General features: G+C 47.6%; 1 protein-coding gene across 1 annotated transcript in view; it reads right to left on the bottom strand.

Moving 5' to 3' along the window:
- Jph2 (junctophilin 2) overlaps positions 1–19,129 on the bottom strand; it is a 71,329-nt gene extending 52,200 nt beyond the window's left edge. Inside the window, exon 1 of the mRNA XM_063248295.1 lies at positions 18,255–19,129. Within this exon, the coding sequence (XP_063104365.1) occupies positions 18,255–18,633 (379 nt within the window). The 5' untranslated portion in view covers positions 18,634–19,129. The remainder of the gene's footprint in view (positions 1–18,254) is intronic.
- Positions 19,130–19,459: the final 330 nt, after the last annotated feature.

Genomic DNA, 19,459 nt, shown 5'->3' with positions numbered 1-19,459 from the left:
GTCCCTGGGGCACTGTGACCCTGGAAGCAATGCCTGTCCAGATGTCTTGCACTGCCTGGTCCCTCCCAGCCCAGGTTAGTGCAGCTCCAGGCCCCCTGCTACCTGGCCCTGGCCCTGGCCCTTTCTGCCTACGAGCCCCGTGAAGGATGGCGTACAGTGCCACGGGCTCACTTAAACTCTCAGCAGCTCTGTAAAGTGAGTCCCTGATTGTGTTCGAGTCCAGGAGAGGAAGCGGATGATCTAGGACCATCGACCAAGGAAGCAGGACCCAAACTCTATGTCCTGCTAAGACTCATGCTCTGAGCCAATGGTTCTTAATGTTGGTGCACACTAGAAGCACCAGCCAAAACTTAAAAAATAGCTAATTCCCGGGTCTCAGTACCAGGAGCCTGGGTTAATGTGGGTGGGGTCCCTTGGGCCTCAGCCCCTCTGTCCAGCGAGGAGGAGCAGTCGGGGTGAGAGAGACCTCAACGCTTGCCTCCCTACCGTGAGCAGCCATGGTCACTGACTGTCTGCTGTGACACAGACCAGTGAGGAAACAGTGTGAGAACCTGGTCAGGACCTCATGGAGAGAGACGGAAATAGGATGTCCACCTGGCCATGAGGTCAAAATTATAACCCTCCCACTCAAGGTTTTCCATCTCCCTTCTTTGCTGTGTCCTTCTTCATATTAAATGTAACATATTTTATTGACCTCCTCCTGGCACATGAGGTCTGCAGAGACTTCCTGGTTCCCTGCAGTATCCTCAGTGCCATATCGGCACTCAGTATCTGTGGAATAAATGAATGAACAGCCTGGGTTCCACAGCTGTTTATTTTCTCTCTCTGCTTTAGCCGTCTGCACATAGCTCTAGATGGTTCCACTTTCACAGACAGGAAGAAACTAAAATCCAGCAAGGATGAAGGACTCCCTGCAGGTGACTATGCTCCTAAGCCTCCAGAGCCACAACTCCCATCCATGCCTGGGGACACTATTTCCCCTTCTCAAAAGCAAGAAGAAAAGCCGTGAAAAGAGAAAGCAAACAAGAGTCGAGCAGAGGCGGTGAATTAGGAGAGAGAGAGGAGACACATAATCTCTGGGTTGGAGACGTTAGTGAAATTAAATCAACCAATCTGACTTTAGCTGAAATCTGGCACGGGATGGGCTGACGTGGTCCCTTTAAGCCCCAGGAAAACTGAGATTGCAAGGGACAGCAGCTCTTGGCCCCCACTAGAGGAGGAAACAGCCAGGCTATACTGGGAAACTTACAAACAGGTGGCAAGAGGCACCAATTCCCCGGGGAGGCTGGGAGTGACAGGTCCCTGGGAAGGGGGAGAAACCATGTGTGGGGCGCTCTCTCTCAGCCTGTCTCTCTAAGACCAGCCGGTGCTCCCGGGGGGACAAGAGGAGTGCAGCTGGAGAGGGGGAGGAGGAGGAGGAGGAGGAGGAGGCTGCCCACAGCCATCTAGCAGAGAGGGATCCTCAGTGGAAGCAGTCCCTCCTCTGAAGTGCCGGGCTGCCCCTCACTTGGCCTTGTGATTCCCATAGGGCATCTCGTTGTCTCCAGAGGAAAACTCAAGATCCCAGCAGCCTATGCTACCTGGTCTTGGAGGACCCTGTCTGCCTCTCCTGCCCCATCCTTAACTGAGCTCTAGTCATACTTGCTTTACCACCTCAGGGCCTTTGCACAGGCTTTCTCAGTTTCTTGGCATGCTCTTCTCCCTCTCCTTCTAACGAGCTTCGGTTGAGTCAAGCTTCAACTTACATATGACTTTCTCCAGAAAGATTTCCTGATCCCCATCCCTGGAATACTGCCAGAAACAACCGACAGCAGTCCTGTCCCCTTCTTAGCACTTTCCCTATGTGCAGCTAACTAGTGATTACAATCATTGGTCCACTATGAAACTTCCTCCCCAGCCTTGACTCCCAAGAGGAGGAAGCTATGTTAGTGTCTTTTTGCTATGGTCCCAGCAGCTCATACAGTTCCTGGGCTCAAACAAACCCTCAGTAAACACGAGGTAGACATGTGACTTTTTTCCTCCCTTCTATGGACAGGAGGAAATGCATCTCTTTTCCCTCCTGGCACAACTTGACCTACGTGCTTACTAGTGGTTGGCAGTGGCCACCAGCCTTGTTCCGATCTAGATCCAGCAGACAAAATCCTGGGAGTTACTGAGGTCCATGTAAGAGACTGGTCAAGGCTGTAACAATAGTAACTACGTAGTCCTGAGACAGAACTTCTGAATTTAATAACAACTAAATACAGCTGCCTTTCCCGATCTAGTAGAGACTGCAGCAACATGATTTCAGGTCTGGGGCCGTAGCTCAGTGGTACAGCAGTTGCCTGGCATGTTCAGAGTCCAGGTGAGAGGTGATGGTCCAGGTCTTGCGTAGCATGGAGCAGGAAGTGTGGTTGACTGAAGATAAGTGAACCACATAAGGGACAGCACTGCTGGCTGGCACACAGGCAGTGTTCCAGAAAGACTACAAGACCAGCTGCTTTTTACATTTTTTATTTTGGGGGCTGAGGGTTTAGCTCAGTGGCATAAGCACTTGCCTGGCAAGTGCGAGGTCAGGAGTTCAATCCCTGGTACCAAAAAAAAAAAAAAAAAAAAAAGCAGATTACTTTTTAAAAATTTTATTTTATTTTATGTGTGTGTGGTATGTGTGTGCCGGGGAGGGACCCAGGGCCTTGTCCCTGCTAGGCAGTGCTCTACCACTGAGCTGTACCCCCAACCCCTAAGGCTAGCCTTTTGGCAGGTCAATCTTTGATCAGAAAAGCTGCCCAGAAAGGATTAACTGTAAAGATGAAAAAGAGCAGGCAGGACAGAGAGAACTCAGAGGGACACAAGGAGACCAGCTCCAATTTTCTGCCTCGGTGCGGTTGCTCATCGGAAAGCACGCTCGGAATCTCTAGGTTGTGCTAGTATGCTCTACTCGGGAGAAGCCTCAGAGCTTTGTCCTGGGAGAAAGAAAGCATTCTCCTCTGTGCACCTGCCTCTACATCCCTAAACACACAGTGCAGGTAGTTTCTGGAAGTTACATCTATAGGACAAGATCCACCTTCCTGGTCCGAGATCACGATTTAAAAGTACACTGGTACTTTTAAAGCATTGATATGGTTTCACTATGATTTGGGGCTCCCAGAGGATTAAAACTACAGTCTGCACAGTGGTGCTTTTGGGACATGGAACAATTTTGTGAAGATGGGACCAAGTCGGAAGTCCTTAGGTCCCTGGAGGCGTGCTCTGGGAAGGGAGTCTTGGGCCTCTGCCTCTCCCTCTAACTTCAGTAACCTCTTCCCCACACACAGCCCTCACCACCAGCCAGATCAGTGGTGCTGCCCAGCCTTGGACTTTGAACCTCCAGAGGTGTGAGCTAAAAAATAAAATAAAAATAACTTTTTTTCCTTTATAAGTAGCCTCCTTCAGGTATTTTGTTATAGTGATGACAAGCTGGCTAATAGGCTGGCTATGTGGCTTAGTGCTAGAGAGCTTGCCTCACCTGTGTGAGGCTCTGGGTTCCATCCACAGTACCAGAAGCAGGAGGGGAGGGGAGAGGAGTATAGCTGATTGAATAAACACCTGAGATAATTCTAGCATGCAGCCTGGCTTGAGAGCTCTTCTGACCTCCAATTTGCTAGCCCACTGCATCCGTGCTATAAAACCTGTTAGCAGCTGTTCACACATGGGTGCTCCCAGCTGGTGGAATGTAAAATGAGTAATTGACTTAATATCTCTCAATAAAATATTGCAATAATTATGTATTGATTGCACACAGAAATGATAATATTCTGGATAATGGATTAAATAAAATATATTATTAAAATTTATTTTATCTTTTAAAATGTGTCTGCTAGAACAATTTTAATTATCAATCACATTATATCTATATTAGAAAGTGCTGGTTTAGGTCATTTGGAGTTAGGGTTTTCGTTTGCCCACACATTGAAAGCAGAAACCAAAACAAAACACAATCTTACCAGCTACAAATATCATGATTATAATTTTACAGTTGGAAAAACTGAAAATAAGAATTTTAAGAACCCAGGCATTATGACACAACATGACAGTTGTTGACAATTACATCCAAGTGTCCTGACAAATATTTGCTCCTCTACGAATTTGAGAATATCCCTGCCAAATGAAAGATTTGGAAGTTCCCACACACACTTTAGCTCTAAAGAAAGCACAATCATTTCAGAAACCCAAGGGAGGCTAAAGAATCTATTTTGAGACAGGAAAAAGACCTGTGTGCCACCTCCTGCAACAGAATGGTCACAGAGAAGATCACCCAACCTGGCCAGTGACACTTTCTGTTTCTAGGAAACTAGCTCAGATTGGAGTGTTGCTGTCTGGGGAACTCACCAGAGATGGAGGGAAAGAAAAGAGGAAGATCTCCTTCCCAGGGGTCCCATGGGCTCTGGATGTCCTTACCAAGCAGCCCAGTCCCTGCATAACCTGTCCTAACTCACCTCGCCAACCTCGTATGCCCATGTCCTTTAAAGCCCAGTGTCAGTGCTGTGTCCTCTTCTCCAAACTCTGATTGCCTGAGAAGTTTGTCATTTTTTTCCCTTCTCCCTTGTGCGTATCTTGCCTATTCTTTCTAACACTGTTGTTCCTCAAGTCCTTCTCTGTAAGCCCAGAAATTAGCACAAGCCTCTAGGACAGGCCCAAGGAAGTGGCATCAGCCAACTTCATCAGGATTTAAGACGGAGCATGGCGTGAGCACCAGAGGGTCCGTAGGTCATCGGCTCTTGTCCAAAGCATGCCAAGGTCAGGTCAAGTCAACCAGTCATGCATATTGTGGTGAACATACAGGCCCATACCAGTGATAGCATATAGATGCTCCTAAACCAGGTTTTGGCAAACCTGTGGCATGCTTGCCATAGCCAGCTGCTATCATTGAAAGCTCTAAAAAGTTCGTCATCCCTGCCCTCAGCAGAGGGGAATAGTCTAGTCTTGGCTGTAATCCACCTTGATACAGACTGTGAACCCAGGATGCAACAGAAGAAGGTCAGGGCAAAGATACCTTTGGGGAAAACAATACTAATGGATATTGCATGGGCTTTGGAAACTAGTAGATCTACTGAACATCTCTTTAGTTTGTCCACCTGCCTGGGGTGCAGAGTTGGACCGAGATTGCATGCAGGGGATTTGGCACAGAACTCTCGGGAATGCCTGTGAGGAAGAAGGTAGGATTTGGTAGTGGAAGACATTGTGTATCATCAACAGAGGCCTCGTCTGATGCCATGGGATCTCTTGCGCTGATATAGTCCTTCAGAGTCATCCCACAGCACAGCACAGAGCCAGGTCCCCATATCCTTGTACTGGCTGTGGATGAGCTGGCTCCCATCGGCAGAGGCCAATGCCCAGCAGAGAGCTCCTGGCAGCTCACACTCCTGGCAGTTAGGGAAAAGAGGATCTGGGTCCTGAGGGGTGTAACACAGAAGCTATCCTCTGTCTCTGTCTCTGTCTCTGTCTCTGTCTCTGTCTCTGTCTCTGTCTGTCTGTCTCTCTTTCTCTTTTTCTCTCATCTCTGGGTTCTGGCTGTTTCTGGAACTCAAAATTCTCTGTTCCCACTGTCAAATCCTTGCACGCATTGTCCCTTCTGCCCACCACATTGTGGTCTCCCCTACCACTTGGTGAAGCCGTAGTCATCCTTGAGATCTCAATATCACTGCTTCAAGGACGTCTTCTCTGATTACTGGACCAGGCCAGGCTCTCCTGTTATCAGCTCATAAATTCTACTTTCCCTTGAAAGTAGACTTGTCCCACTCTGTAACTAAGTGACTTGTTGCAACAGATCTCTGCTATAAGAAATCAGCCTTGCCCCCCACAGCATGCCCTGCACTCAACACAATGACTAACACAGAGACAGCACTCAACAGACACTGTCAAATGAACTAAGGTACACATGGCCTTAGACAAGTTCTCTGGTCCATCTCCTCACAATAACAGAGCATAGCAAGATCCCTTTGTGAGGCTGCTTGAGCCTCACATGGACTCCCTGGCAGAGATCTTCAGCTCTCTGCAGAAGTTGGCTTCCTTCAATCCATGGAAAGCACTGTGGGGTGACTGCTCTCCAAGTTTGCCTGAGGCTAAAAGGTTTCTCAGGAAAGGAGTCTTTCGGTGCTAACACCAGGACCAACCAAGAAAGTTGGTCACCCTAAGAAGGTTGGTGAGAAGGACACTTCAGATTAGCACAGTATTCGATGGTATTCTGGCAAATTAGCTCTTCAGGTAAAACAAACCTTAGCATAAGCCAAGTTCCACCACATGAATACTCCCACTCTGGCTGGTCAAGCTGCCAGGGGTTGAACAGGTAATTTGAAAGTTTCCTGAAAATATAACAGTGGGCTCTTATGAACGAAGAAGGCCTGGCCTCAGTAGCCCATACTGGTATGGACTGTCATGTTCCTAGTGTCTGCAGATGTGAAACCCTGAAGTTAACAACCTCAATTCTGGAAGTGCAAATCTAGCTGGCGTGGAGCTTGGTGATCATCTGGTCCAAGAGGACAAGGACCGCCCCCCCATCCTGTGTCCCTGACAGACATTGCTAATCGATCATAATGCTAATGCTCACAGTCTCCTCTCACCATGTCTCCAGGTATCCACAGCCAGAAAGTTAGTGTTGCATGTGAGAGAAATTCAGTTCACCTTGAAGACAGCAGTCCAGTCCTCTTATACAGATGAGAAGCTTTGGCTCAGAGAGAGATCTGCCCGAGGTTACACTGTGGGCAGTAGCTCAGCTGGGACTCAGGAGCAGACTGCTTGCCTCACTGGCTTCCTCTGTCCTGCTTTGCCTTCAGAAGCTAAGCAGTATTCAGAATGGGAAGGAACAAAAGGGGGCTGTTTGGGATTCTAAGCCTAGATTCTGGGAAACACCCCCAAACTCCTTTTGCATTTTTGAGAGTTTCTACCATGCCTACACATATCATTTGTGCCGGGTGTGGTAATATAAGCCCAGCATTCGGAGGTAGAGGTAGGAAGGTTGCTGGCGGGTTTGAGGCCAGCCTGGGCTTTATGCGGAGTTCAAGGCTAGCTTGAACTGCACAGTGAGACCCTATCTCAAAAATCCATATAAATAAATATTACTTGTGAGTTGGAAAGGGAGAACTTTGTTAAATTACAAGTTATATGTCATTGCAAAACAGTTCAAACAGATGTGACTATAAAAGAAAAGACCTTTGCAGTCTCCCTAAGGGTAACCACTGTTAACAATTCAGGTCCTCCCAGGTCCTCTTCTACTTACAAATGTACACATTTCAGTAGTAGACCAAGAGATTTGCCGTTAATCACTCTACCATCACTCCGTCTCTGAGAACTGGCAGATAGCAGACACCCAAGACCTATTTTCCAAAACGCTGTTGTTGACTTTAAGCATCTTAGGTTCCTTTCCCTAATGAGACTTGTACCTCATTGCATGCTCTCATAAATTAGTTTAATAGTCCCTTTGGTGAGCGTTTGGACTGCATTATGTCTTCCCATTACAATTCCAGGAGCTTGCTCTCTGGCTTGCCTACGAGGCTGGCACCAAAGTCCCTTCCCATGGCTTCCAAATGCTGCCGTCTGTCAAAGCTCCACAGTCTCTGGTTTCCTGGGATCACCGAGAGACAACCCAAAGCAGAAGAGCTGGCAGCATTTGTGACAGCTCTCGGGAGCAGGGTCAGGTTGCAGCGGGTGGATGACAAGTCCTCTTAACCTGCGGGCTCCACCACCCCCACATCCAGAGGCTGCTGCCCCGGATGACACTCCACAGTTCACACAAGAAGCTGAGGATTAACTGGGTGACATAGTCTGGGTGCTGACAGCCGGGGTGAGGCCTGAGTTGGAGCCCTGCTGCCGGGCCCTGGGGAAGCTCAGCATCGCAAAGGCATCCAGCAACTCAGAGGACTGTGGAAGACAGAACCCACTGGTGTGTGGAGGCAAAGGGGTCAAAGGGAGAGAGTCTGGGTTCGGAAGAGGCTCCCCCTGCCTGTGTTTAGGGCTGCCACTACCCTCAAGCCTCCAGGCCTGTCCAATAGACATGTTTCAAAGTAGTGTCCTGTACTGGACAGCTGACTTCCCTCCCTAAGCCTTCACCCCATCTCAGCTCACAGCATCGACATTCTCCCATGGCTCACCCCAAAACTCAGAACCATCCTTGACCCCCTTCCTCCCACTCCTCCTATCCAAATCTATCAGTGAAATCCACCAGTTCTTCCTGCACATTTCCTTTCTCACCATCTTGATGGTGTCTGAGCCACCACAATCTCTCACCTATATTATTCCAATAAACTTGCAGTTGGTCTTGACACAGTCCCTAGCCCAGCCCGTTCCTTTTAGACACAGTAGCTTAAGGAACCCATTAAATGAAAGAATCCTTTTAAACCAAGTCAAGTCCTATTACTTTTATGGTCCCCATTTGTCTCAAGATAAAAGCCAAAAGTTTACTATGGCCTACACGGTGCTGTACAAAATACCTCCTCGCTCCATGCCTCCTTGGCAGGGATAGTAGTGGATGATGTTGTGTCCCTTTCTGTATGTCCCCCTGTCTATTTGTTCTGCCACTGAAGATGTTAAAATTGACTGTGTGGCTAAGAAGGTATGCACTGGGGATTCCAACTTAATTAAAAATGAACGCAGTAAGAGCTTGGTGCATGCCAGACAGCATATCTTACAGGCTACATCTGCCTCAAGCTTGGGCAAGTGGCCCCAAGCTTCACACCATGGGCAGCCGTGTGCAGCCAGCAAAAGCTTGAACATCTGCAGGCGCAAGGTGCTCACACTGACAGGCAGGGAAGCATCCTAGAGTTGTCCCCCGTGTGTCTGGATTGCTCTGTGGATTGTGCAGGGCACAAATCTGGACAGTGCCTTAAATAGTGAGTGGAAGTCTCACACAGGAGTAAGGAAGACCAGACCTCACTGCCCACCTTCTCCGGGGCCCCCACTTGGGAAGGGATAGGAGGGAACAAGAACATCCCCCTCCCTGACTCATGGCAGGAAGCAGGTCTACCCCCCTCACCCCGTTCTCCCAGCCAGAGCCCTCAGCACATGAGACCACATTCCTTCCCAGGGTGTGGCAGGCAGGGGCTGGCCCAAAGGACAGCTGCTGGGGGCCTGAAATTAGCAGGTCCTGCAAACAAGCAACCTGCACAAATCCCAAAGGCCTGCCTTGGTCTGGACGGGTCTACCGAGATTTGTTCAATCGGAGACACAAATCACAGAAACAAGGCCACAGAGAGAAAAGCCCGTGTCTACTTTCCTGTCTTGCCGAGAGGCAGCTCTGCTTCCCTGGGGTCTGCAGATAATGCCAAGAAGCTGCTGAGATGGAAACACAGCCCACAGTCATGCTGATCCCTCGCTGCAAACTGGGACATGGGATTTTCAAGATGAGGTTAAATTATGCTGATTCTACATTCGAAATGGAATCATGCCTGGTGTGGGTTCCGTCCGTGCTGGCAGGACACAAGGAGAACCAAGCAAACCAGCATCTTGGCTTGTTACCTGTTCCAAAGGCAAACGCTAGTTTCTAGGCTCGAATATTATCCTGAAGTCAAGGACAGCTATAGTTCAGGCATTCTAAATTAATTTACCTTTAGGAGTATGAAGAAAATACACACAGGATAAAACAATATTTTGTCATTTACTATGTGCCAAGCATTATGCTACATGCTGTATAGGTATGATCTCATTTTCTTTGACTCAATCATGTTTTGAGAGAGATTTTAACACCTCTAGTGGGAAAAAGGAAATATTTGCCCAGGTCCACATATTTAAGAAGTGGCAGACCCGGGATATGAATCCCCATCTGGCCACTCTAAGGCCCCAGGGCTTAAGTATTATGTGTTTCCTTTTAATAATATTATATTCTCTTAGGACCTCTATGTTTTATTTTTAATGGCAATCATGAAATTTTTAAATTAATATTCATTTTTAAAACCTGAGAAACAAAAACACCTCACTAGAACTAAAAAAAAAAAAAATTGAGCAAGCTAAAATCATTCAAACTTGATATTATGTTTCTATAAACTAGCAATGAACAGCCAGTGAAATGAAATCTAAATTAAATCATAAAAAATAGCAAAATGTGTGGGAGTCACAGAAAACTCTAAAGAAGACACCAAAGAAGATCTACATAAATCAGGATCTCTACCATGTTTGTAAATCAAAAGACTCACTACTACTAAGATACTCATTCTCCCAAACTGATCTACAGGTCTAATGCCAGTATAATCAAAAACCCCAGAAGGCTTTTTTATTTTGGTAAGAAACTGACAAACTGATTTCATAATGTGTATGGAAATAGAAATGACCTTGAATATTAAACCTAGAACAAGAAGATTTTCTCTATTTGAATGTAAGGCTTACTGTAAAGCCACCATAGTGAAGACAGTGTAATATTGGTACAAAAATAAATAGATCAAAGAGATGTCCCTTTGGGAAGCAAATAAATACATAAAATAAGGAAGTTAACTTCCTTCAAGCTCACCCCTGCGAGAAACATGTATCACAGGTTGAAAAAATGTGACACCTCTGTCATGGAGCACCCACTGAGCGCCCATGTTCAGAGTCCACTGGATTAAAATGAGCCTGACAGGCCGGGGGTTTAGCTCCGTGGTATAAGTACCTGTCTGGCAAGTGCAGTGTCATGAGTTCCATCCTTGGTACCAAAATAAAATAAAATAAAATAAAATGAGCCTGAGCCATTAGATTTGGCAAGGGAAATAAACTGGGCCCAGCTGTCAGAGATAAACATAAACGTCTTATCGTTTCAAAATACAGTGGTAATCATAAAAGCATGGACACGTGCCAAACTCTGTCCCAAAGCTTTGTACATATTGGTACATCACTTAATTCTCTGAACAAGAGACAGTAAAGGATAAAACAACCGAAACTGAATATAGGAAAGGGAATGTTGTTTTATGATGATTGTTTCCATTTTTTTCATTTTTATATGTGGGTTTGGTATGGAATTACAATGTGAAATACCTATTTCTTGAATTTTCGTTTGTTTTGTGACAAGGTCTCGTTATGTAGCCCAGGTTGGCCTTAAATTCATGGTAATACTCTTGCCTCAGCCTCTCGAGTGCTGGGGTTATTGGCGTGTAACAACATGCCTGGTGATGAAATGCCTATTTTATGGTGGGCTGCCAATCATAAAAGTTTGAAAGTCAATAGTACAGTACAGGGGCTGGGGATTTAGCTCAGCGGCGTAAGTGTCTGCCTTGCAAGCGCGCAGTCATGAGTCTGATCCCCGGTACCAAAACAAAAAGAAAAAAGAAAAAAGGGCCAGGGGTTTAGCTCAATGGCGTAAGTGCCTGCTTAGGAAACACAAGGTCGTGAGTTCCATCCGGCACCAAAAAAAAAAGTATAGTACACAAGAGAGGTTGGGGCTAGGGATTTAGCTCAGCGCCATAAGCGCCTTCCTTGCAAGCAAGGAGTCGTGAGTTCGATCCCTGGTACCAATAAAAAACGAAAAAGACCAAAAAAGAGAGAGAGAGAGAGAGAGAGAGAGAGAGAGAGAGAGAGAGAGAGATAGCCCAGGCTGGCCTTGAACTCATGGCAATCCTTAGCCTCCCAAGTGCTGGAATTACAGGTGTGTGTCACCACACACAGCCATAAGCAGGTTTTAAGAAGCCCAAATAATGTAAGGCAGGTAAAATTCTTAGCGAGAGTCTAGTCATAGTGAGGACTCAGTAAAGGACAGGCACCGTTATTACTACCATGAAGGTAAACTTCCTGGGGGGTCAATCTGTGTGGGTGCAGAGGGACTGGCCCTGAGTTTAATGTTCTGCTGTCACCATCTTGAAATTATTTTTCAGTTCTGGGGATTGAAACCAAGGTCTTAGCCCTGAGAAACAGCCTCACCACTTTTTTAAAATTTTTATTTTGAGATAAGTACTGCTAAATCTCTAAATCACCCGGGCTGGACTTGAACTTGTGATCCTCCTGCCTCAGTCTCCCAGAGTGATGAGACTACAGGCATGCACGACCACTCCCAGCCACCATCTCGAAATTCTTAAATGGTTTTGAAGAATGAGCCCATATTTGCGTTTGCACTGGGTCCTACAAATTATGTAGCCATCCTATTTTATATCATTGTGCATTGTTTATTAAAGTACTTATTTATATTACAAACATTTAACTATTCCTTGTTCCATCTTTTCCTCTTACTAACTTGAATGAGAATACGTGTATGATCGGTCTCAGTTTCCTTATCTGTAAAACAGGTAGCAACAATACAGTCCTTCCCCATAAAATTATTGCCGAAGTTTAAATAATACAACCAGAATAGAGCACCCACAACAGTGCCGAGTACATAGTAAGCACTTCAAAAATGCTAACTTTACTATCATTTGCTTTATGGAAAAGAGTCATTCTTCTAAGCCCTAGTTTTTCTGCTGAATTTTTTCATTATTAAGGTAATCAATGATTCTGAAATTTGTATGAGCATGAGTTTACTAATCCAATAACTCTCTGAGAAAATCTCTCATAAAAAACACAGGTTGTCTATGCACACAAGCACACATCTTGAGAGAAGCATCAGGTCACATATGAGCCTCTCAGGTCAAGACCAGAACCTCAGAAAACAAGGATCACAAATGGCCCTTCGTGGAAACAGCCCGGCAGCCATGTAGCATGTCACTTCTTCAGGGCTGGGGTATGTGTGTGCGAGCTTTAAGTCAACAGCTATTTTTAGCTTTGCTTTATATGGCCAGGGGAGACTGAGGGGTAAAGGATGTGGAAGGTACTCAGAGGCTCCCAGCAGGGTTTGAGAGACCAGGGCCCATGTGCCTGACGTTACTACCCCTCTCCAAGCCAGAGCTGAAGAGTTTAACACCCAACCAAAACAAGGCCTTGGAGGAAAGAGAAAATCTATGGAGATAAAAATGGCAGGGGCTTCAAACAAAATGCCAGGTCAAGTCACCTTGCTTTTTCTTACTCGCTTTTGTTTAGTTTTGATTTTGACTTTTTGAGACAAGGTCTCACCTCGTAGCTCATACTGGCCTTGAACTCACTATGTAACCCAGGTTGGTCTCGGACTCACAGTGATCCATGAGACACTGCGCCTACATCACAAGTTGCTGTAGAACAATAATTTTCAAACATTCTGACTATGACTTGTGAAGATAGAAATGAATCTATTTCAGAAATACATTTTATAAGCACAGATGTTTTTAAATGCACACATGCATGCACACACACACACATCCTCAGGGGAACAAATGTCTCAGGAGACACTGCTTTATCTTATCCTCGTGAAAACTGACAGTTTCTATGCTATTCTGTTGCTTTCCTTCCATTTTGTAAAAGGTAAGCCCTGACCCCTAAGTTGATTGCACTGTCTACTGCTGGCTGGAATCTCTCTCCTAAGCCACACATGGGTGTAACTCTCCAAAATTAGATAATTTGCTTGGCTTGCAGCAGGCAGTCACCTATAGTACTTGGCTGCAAGGCCAGGTCAACAGCAGAGAACGCTTCTCAATATTTAGGATAAGATGCAAGATTCAGGGCTGGGGATTTAGCTCAGTGGCATAAGCGCCTGCCTGGCAAACGCGAGGTTGCGAGTTTGATCCCTGGTACCAAAAACAAAACAAGATACAAGCTTCAGCTCTGTCTCCTGGATGAACAAGTGTGGGGCCTCCTGGCATTTATGAGGACTTTGTTCTTTCAACTTCTAGTAGATGGGCTCACGCGGCCAAGTCAGGCTGCTTACTCCAAGAAGCCACTCTGAGATCCTAAGTCTGACAGTTCCCCCCTTATGCTTCCTTAGGGTCATGTCTGCCCCTGCCTAACCCTCTGTGTTGTCTTGCGTGCAGTGTTCTGTGAGATTCCCGGTGAATTCATGGGCCTGCCCCGTTCTGTGCCATTTCTACAGCCCCCAGGGTAGCCCTGTGCAGGTTTGATAATAATCATGTGATATGCATTTGTTAAATGAACTAATCATAGATAATAGATAATAGAAATGATAGCGATTGTCATTTATCGTGTTTGTTTATCCTGTGAGAGTTTTTATGACAGATTAGGATAGGTCCATTTTTTAGGTGAAGAAATTAAGATATGAAGAGATTACAAAGCCCAGGGACGGACTCCCAACCCTCCCAACCGTTCCTAATCACAGGATCCTATTTCTCTCAGTGCTACTCAGGATAGGGCAAAGGGTAGATCCTTAACAAACCCTGGGGGACTGATGACAGGTTGATTAAAGAGATTTTCCAAAGCAGTGGCCATATCTAATTTTGGAGAGTTACACCTCATGTGTGGCTTAGGAGAGAGAATCCATGAGGTTTCCAGGGCCCTTAGATATGGGCCATCTCATTTGGGAGGAGACTACATCTCTGACAAACCAGGATAGCAGGTCTTCTAGTTAGCTGGCCTTGTGGGCTCTCGGCACACCTGGGATCAAACCCAAGGCCTGTCTAGCCAGGCACAGCACTGGAAATCTCTGATTGCAGCTGCTCCGGAGGCTGAGGCAGGGGGACTGCAGGTATGAGGCTAGCCTGGGAAATTTACCAAGCTCCTGTCTCAAAATAAAATGTAAAAAGAGCTGGGGGTGTAGCTCAGTGGCAGAGCACCTGCCTAGTATGTGCAAAGCCCTGGATTCATCCCTAGCACTGGGGAGGAAAAACAGGCCTGCAAAGCTTGAGTGATCAGGCCCTTGCCCACCATTCCAACCTGCACTCCTGTCTGAACCCCTCGCTCACTCGGGGCTCCTGCAGTCCCAGGGGTCTTGCTGCTCCCCAAGTTTGCCCAGCCTGGTCCTGGATCTCTGTTCTTCTGCCTGAAAGGCCCTCTTTCCTTTCCAGTCTTCCCCACCTTGCTCTGAGTACCTCATCGAAAACACGACACTTCTCCCTCTCTCCTTTCTTAGTATGCTAGAAACTTCTGGAACTTACATAAACGAAGAGTGCCTGGAGTATATGGTACACGTTTAAAATTTAAAAATGTATTACAGTCAAAGACACATTGCATTCACTTATCTCAAAATACTCCTTCTCATCCTGAACACACTTATTCCCGCATTCTTGTCACTTTCTGAAGCAGCTCTGAATGTCCTCTTTCATGGGTGTCTTTACAGATTTGATTAAAACAAAATGGTGAACGCTGCTAGTGAGTGACACCTAACAGAAAGCCATGAAAATATTCCTGTGCGTCCTCATCCACCCCCTCACCAAACCCAGCAGCATACAGCTTCTGGTCCTTCCCCCAAATCAAAATGCCCATGAAAGGTAAACATCCGGAACTGATTCAGGACCTCAAGGCAGCCACAACAGTGCCACTAAAGACACTCATGTGAAAGGACTTCTAACACTGTTCGAGAAAGTGACAAGAACAATGGTGTAAGGACGTGAGAAGCAAGGAGGAGGGCTCCGAGGGGGACCCATGACAATGTGTCTTTTACTATAGTAAATTTTAAGACAGTTTTAATATTCATCATATTATTTTGTCATACTGTGTACGAGTACTTTCTGGTTTATTTCTGTCTTTCCCACTAGTCAGGAAGTTATAGTCACTGCTCCAACCCCTAGACCTTGCTATGGGACAGTGCCTGGGACTGAGCAGGAAAATGAGGGAGTCAGTGAAGGGATGAATGAGTGAATGGGTTTCCTCCTCTTAGACAGACATTTTGGAAAATCAACACATCGGTTCCCATGCTCACATCAGCCCGGCAATGTGTGTCCCTGTGACTCACATGCCCAGACTCACATGTGTGAGTGTTGGTTTACTCTCGGTTTGGAGAGAAAGGAGAAGGGAAGGAATGCTGGGCATGGCATGCCTACCATGTGCTGCTCTGCCTATGTAACTGACACCTCGTAAGCACTCGAGGATCGTCTCCATGTACAGCTGGAGAAACTGAGGCTTGCTTTCTGCTGTGTCACCAGCGACACCCTTGCCAGCATAACCATCTGGTGAGCCGAACTGCACCACACTGGAGAGGGTCAGCAAGCAGCTCAAGGTCACCAAACTAGCAAGCAATGGAGCCAGAATTTGTCCCTAGCACTGCTCAGTTCTAGCCAGTGCTCAATGGCTGCCACCCGAGCCCACAAAAACACAACCCATTAACATCCAGACATGCCAAAGGGCAGGTCTATCCAGACCCCAACACACCCTGACCCAAGGCAGCTCACAGGTGCCCAAGGGCCTTGGCTTGAGCAAATCTTGCAGCCTGAGGGCTGCTGACGCTTCTTCCTGCCCCCTGCCCCATTCCAGAATGCCAGCCTCCTATATTCTACTATGGGGGGGGGTGGCAAAAATAATGTTTTATATATGCCTTCTGTGGTTCAAAGAATTACTTTTTCAATAGCCAGTTTTGAGCCACGTAGCACATTAGGAAGATGCCATAGACTTATTCTGTGCCAGAAGGAATCTAATAACCATTAAAAGCAGGAGCAACATTTCAGTTTTAAATTTTTTGAAACATGCTTTTGCTGTATAGCTCAGGCTGGCCTCAAACTCCCCATGCAGCCCAGGCTGGCCTAGAACTCATGATCCTCCTGCCTCAGCTTCCCAAGGACTAACAAACTGTTTCTGTGATGAATCAGAAGGTAAAATGCTTTAGGCTCTGTAGGACCACAGGCCAAACTGAGGACATCACACAGGGATTTCTATGTAATTTTCACATGTCGCCAAAGTTGTTCTTCTTTTGCCTTTTCTTCCCCCAAACAATTATAATATAAAACCACTCTCAGCTCACAAGCTGCACAGAAAGGTAACAGGCCAGTTTGGCCTATGATCTACAGTTTGTTAGCTCCTGATTTTATTTGTTTTGTTTTGTCTTTTTGAGACAGGGTTTCACTGTGCAGTTCATGCTGGCCTTGAACTCACTTTGTAACCCAGGCTGGCCTCAAACTTGCAGTGATTCTCCTGCCTCAGCCTCCTGAATGCTGGACAGGCATGCACCACCACATCTGGCATAGCCCCTGATTTAAATTAATATTTTCTGCTGACTGTGGTGGCACAGTCCTGTGATTTCACCACTAGGGAGGCTGAAACAGAAGGATTGCTGTGAGTTTGAGGCCAGCCTGGGCTACAGAGTGAATTCAAGATCAGCCTGAACTACATGGTGAAACTCTGTCTCAAAACATCAAAATAAATAAACAGATTCTTTTTTTTTTTTTTTTTGAGGCCAGGTCTGTCTATGTTTCCTAGACAGGATTCAAGCTCATAGGCCCAAGTGAGTCTCCTGCCTCGGCCTCCCAAGTACCCCAGATTGTAGGCATCAGTCACCATACCCCAAAGCAGTATTTTAGAAACATTGACATGCTGAGCTCTTCCCGATGGGCTTGTTAAATCAGTTTTCTGGGCCTTTACTCAGAGATGCTGATTCAGAAAAGTCTGCATGGGGCCTCAGAACCTGCATTTCTGTCTGGAGGACAGACCGTGCTGTGGCTGCATCTCTACTGACTACTTGGGGAGCAGCATTCATGCTCTAAAGCACCCCAGTTTATGGATGAGGAAACGGAGGCTCAGGTGAGCGCTGTCACACCAGTAGGTGAGGTAATGGCTGCCCGGCCAGTTCCCAGCACTGTTCTGCTACGGGAACCTCTGTGTCTCCTTAACTCGTGATTAGGCTCACTCTTCCCAGCCTCTGGATGAACTCTTCTTTCTGCCAGGACACAGTCTTCAACCCCCACTCTCGAAATCACATCTTCACATCAAGATCTCCCTCAAGTCTCCTGGCCTTTGAAGCCCTCCCTGCCCTCCCCAAACCCGGCTGCTCTTTCTTGCCGCAGCTGTCTGCACATAGCTGTGTATAATGCCCGCACGCCTAACTTTGAAGCCAGGGACCACGTTACTCCTGGTACAGTGCCTGGCAAATAGTAGGTAGGACAGAAATATGCACCGAAGGAAAGACCGTGTGTGAGTGGGTGGATGAATGAGTGGGGGGAGCAATTGAGTAAACATTCTCCCTGATCTATGGCTTGAAAACAATTTTTATGGCAAAGTCCAGACCAGACCCAAATTCTACTAAAATACAAGCTCTAGAGTCTACTCCACAGCTATTTACACACCAACTATGCAGACAGCAGTATTATATTTTTTTGAGTGTGTCTAGAGTACATAGCATACAGCAAGCCTTGTACTAAGTACGCCTGCCTTTACTAGCCCTATCTTTTAATAACTAGAAAATGGATGGCAGAACAGAGAGGTAGCACAGCTTGCCCAGAGCCACACAGCAAATCATATCAGCTACTTCTGTGCCAGCTGTCCTGCCCTTCCCACCGCCCCCCTCAGTGTCCCTCCCGCTATGGCCCCACCCAGCCCTGCAGGTCCCAGGCCGGGCTCACCTCCATCTGCGTAGGTCTCAGTGCCATAGCCATCCTGCAGACCGTTGTTCCAAGTGCCCTCATACTTGGCACCGCTGCTGGAGCTCTGCCGGGTTCCGTAGCGTCCCTTAAAGCCATGAGTCCATTCCCCCTTGTAGAGCCAGCGCCCCTTGGTCTCTATGCCGAGCCCGTGCCGTTTGCCCTGGCTCCAGTATCCCTCGAAGGTGTTTCCGCTGGGCCAGGTGTAGACACCTGCCACTTCAAAGCCAAAGTTCCAAGAGCCGGAGTATTCGCCCTGGCCCTTGGGGCCGGTGCACAGTCCATGTCCGTGCGCCTTCCCCCCCTCCCAACCCCCACAGTATGCCCCGCCATCATCAAAGTCAAAGCGACCCCCGCTCATCTCATCCTCACCCCCTACCACCTCGCCGTCCTCCAGCTTGGGTGCAGGGGCTGTCCGGGAAAACTGACACTGTCCAGGCACCCTCGGTCTGAGCCCCCAGACTCACCACCGCGCCCCTGGAGGAGGGAAGCAAGAGGCTAGCAGAGGCTGAAAGAGCCCAGGAGCCAGGTCAGCATTAGGGGTGCTGGTGAGAGCCATGCCTGGGGCCCCCCTTAGTCAGAGGAAGGCTGCCACTGGTGAAGGAAGCAAGCAGGGAAGACTCAAATGTCCCCACCAAGCGTCCCAAGTCTGGCTTCCATGGAGTCGGAGGGAAAAGCTGTGATCCCTTTAAGAAGCACAGTGAAGGGTGTTGGGTAGAGGGGTCCCGGTATCCAGAGGGGCCCGTTTCCCCAGTGGCAGCCCCAGCCCAGGCAGATTTCCCGAAGGCCGCCCCTGGCCCCCTTCTCCTCCACCCCAGTGGGTGTGCAGTCCAGATCTCCCTGCCGCTGCCCCGCCCCTTCTCCAGCCCTGCCCTCCTCCTGGGACAGAAAGGTCAGTGTTGCCCTAACAAGGCCATTGGATCTCACAGGCTGCTCCCAAAATAACCCCTGGGCAGCCAAGCCTCCCTCGAAGCAGGAGGGAGGGGTGTTTCAAACAGAGCTGTGGCTGCAGACCCAGGCAGGGGCTGGAGGGCAGGGAAGGAAGCCAAGAGTTAAGTGCAGGCAGCCCGGGCCACTTTTGGGTCTTCCCTCCCCATGGGTAGGTGCTGCCTTCTATCTCAGTGTCCTGTGGACAGGGAGGGGTAGGGGATACCAAGTGCAGCACCCCTGGACCCTTCAGCTCCCCC

Source organism: Cavia porcellus, unplaced genomic scaffold (genome assembly GCF_034190915.1).
Source record: "Cavia porcellus strain 051 isolate PalLab524CR breed Dunkin Hartley unplaced genomic scaffold, mCavPor4.1 scaffold_5, whole genome shotgun sequence".
Classification (NCBI taxonomy): domain Eukaryota; kingdom Metazoa; phylum Chordata; class Mammalia; order Rodentia; family Caviidae; genus Cavia; species Cavia porcellus.
This window is presented reverse-complemented; position numbering and strand designations above follow the sequence as displayed.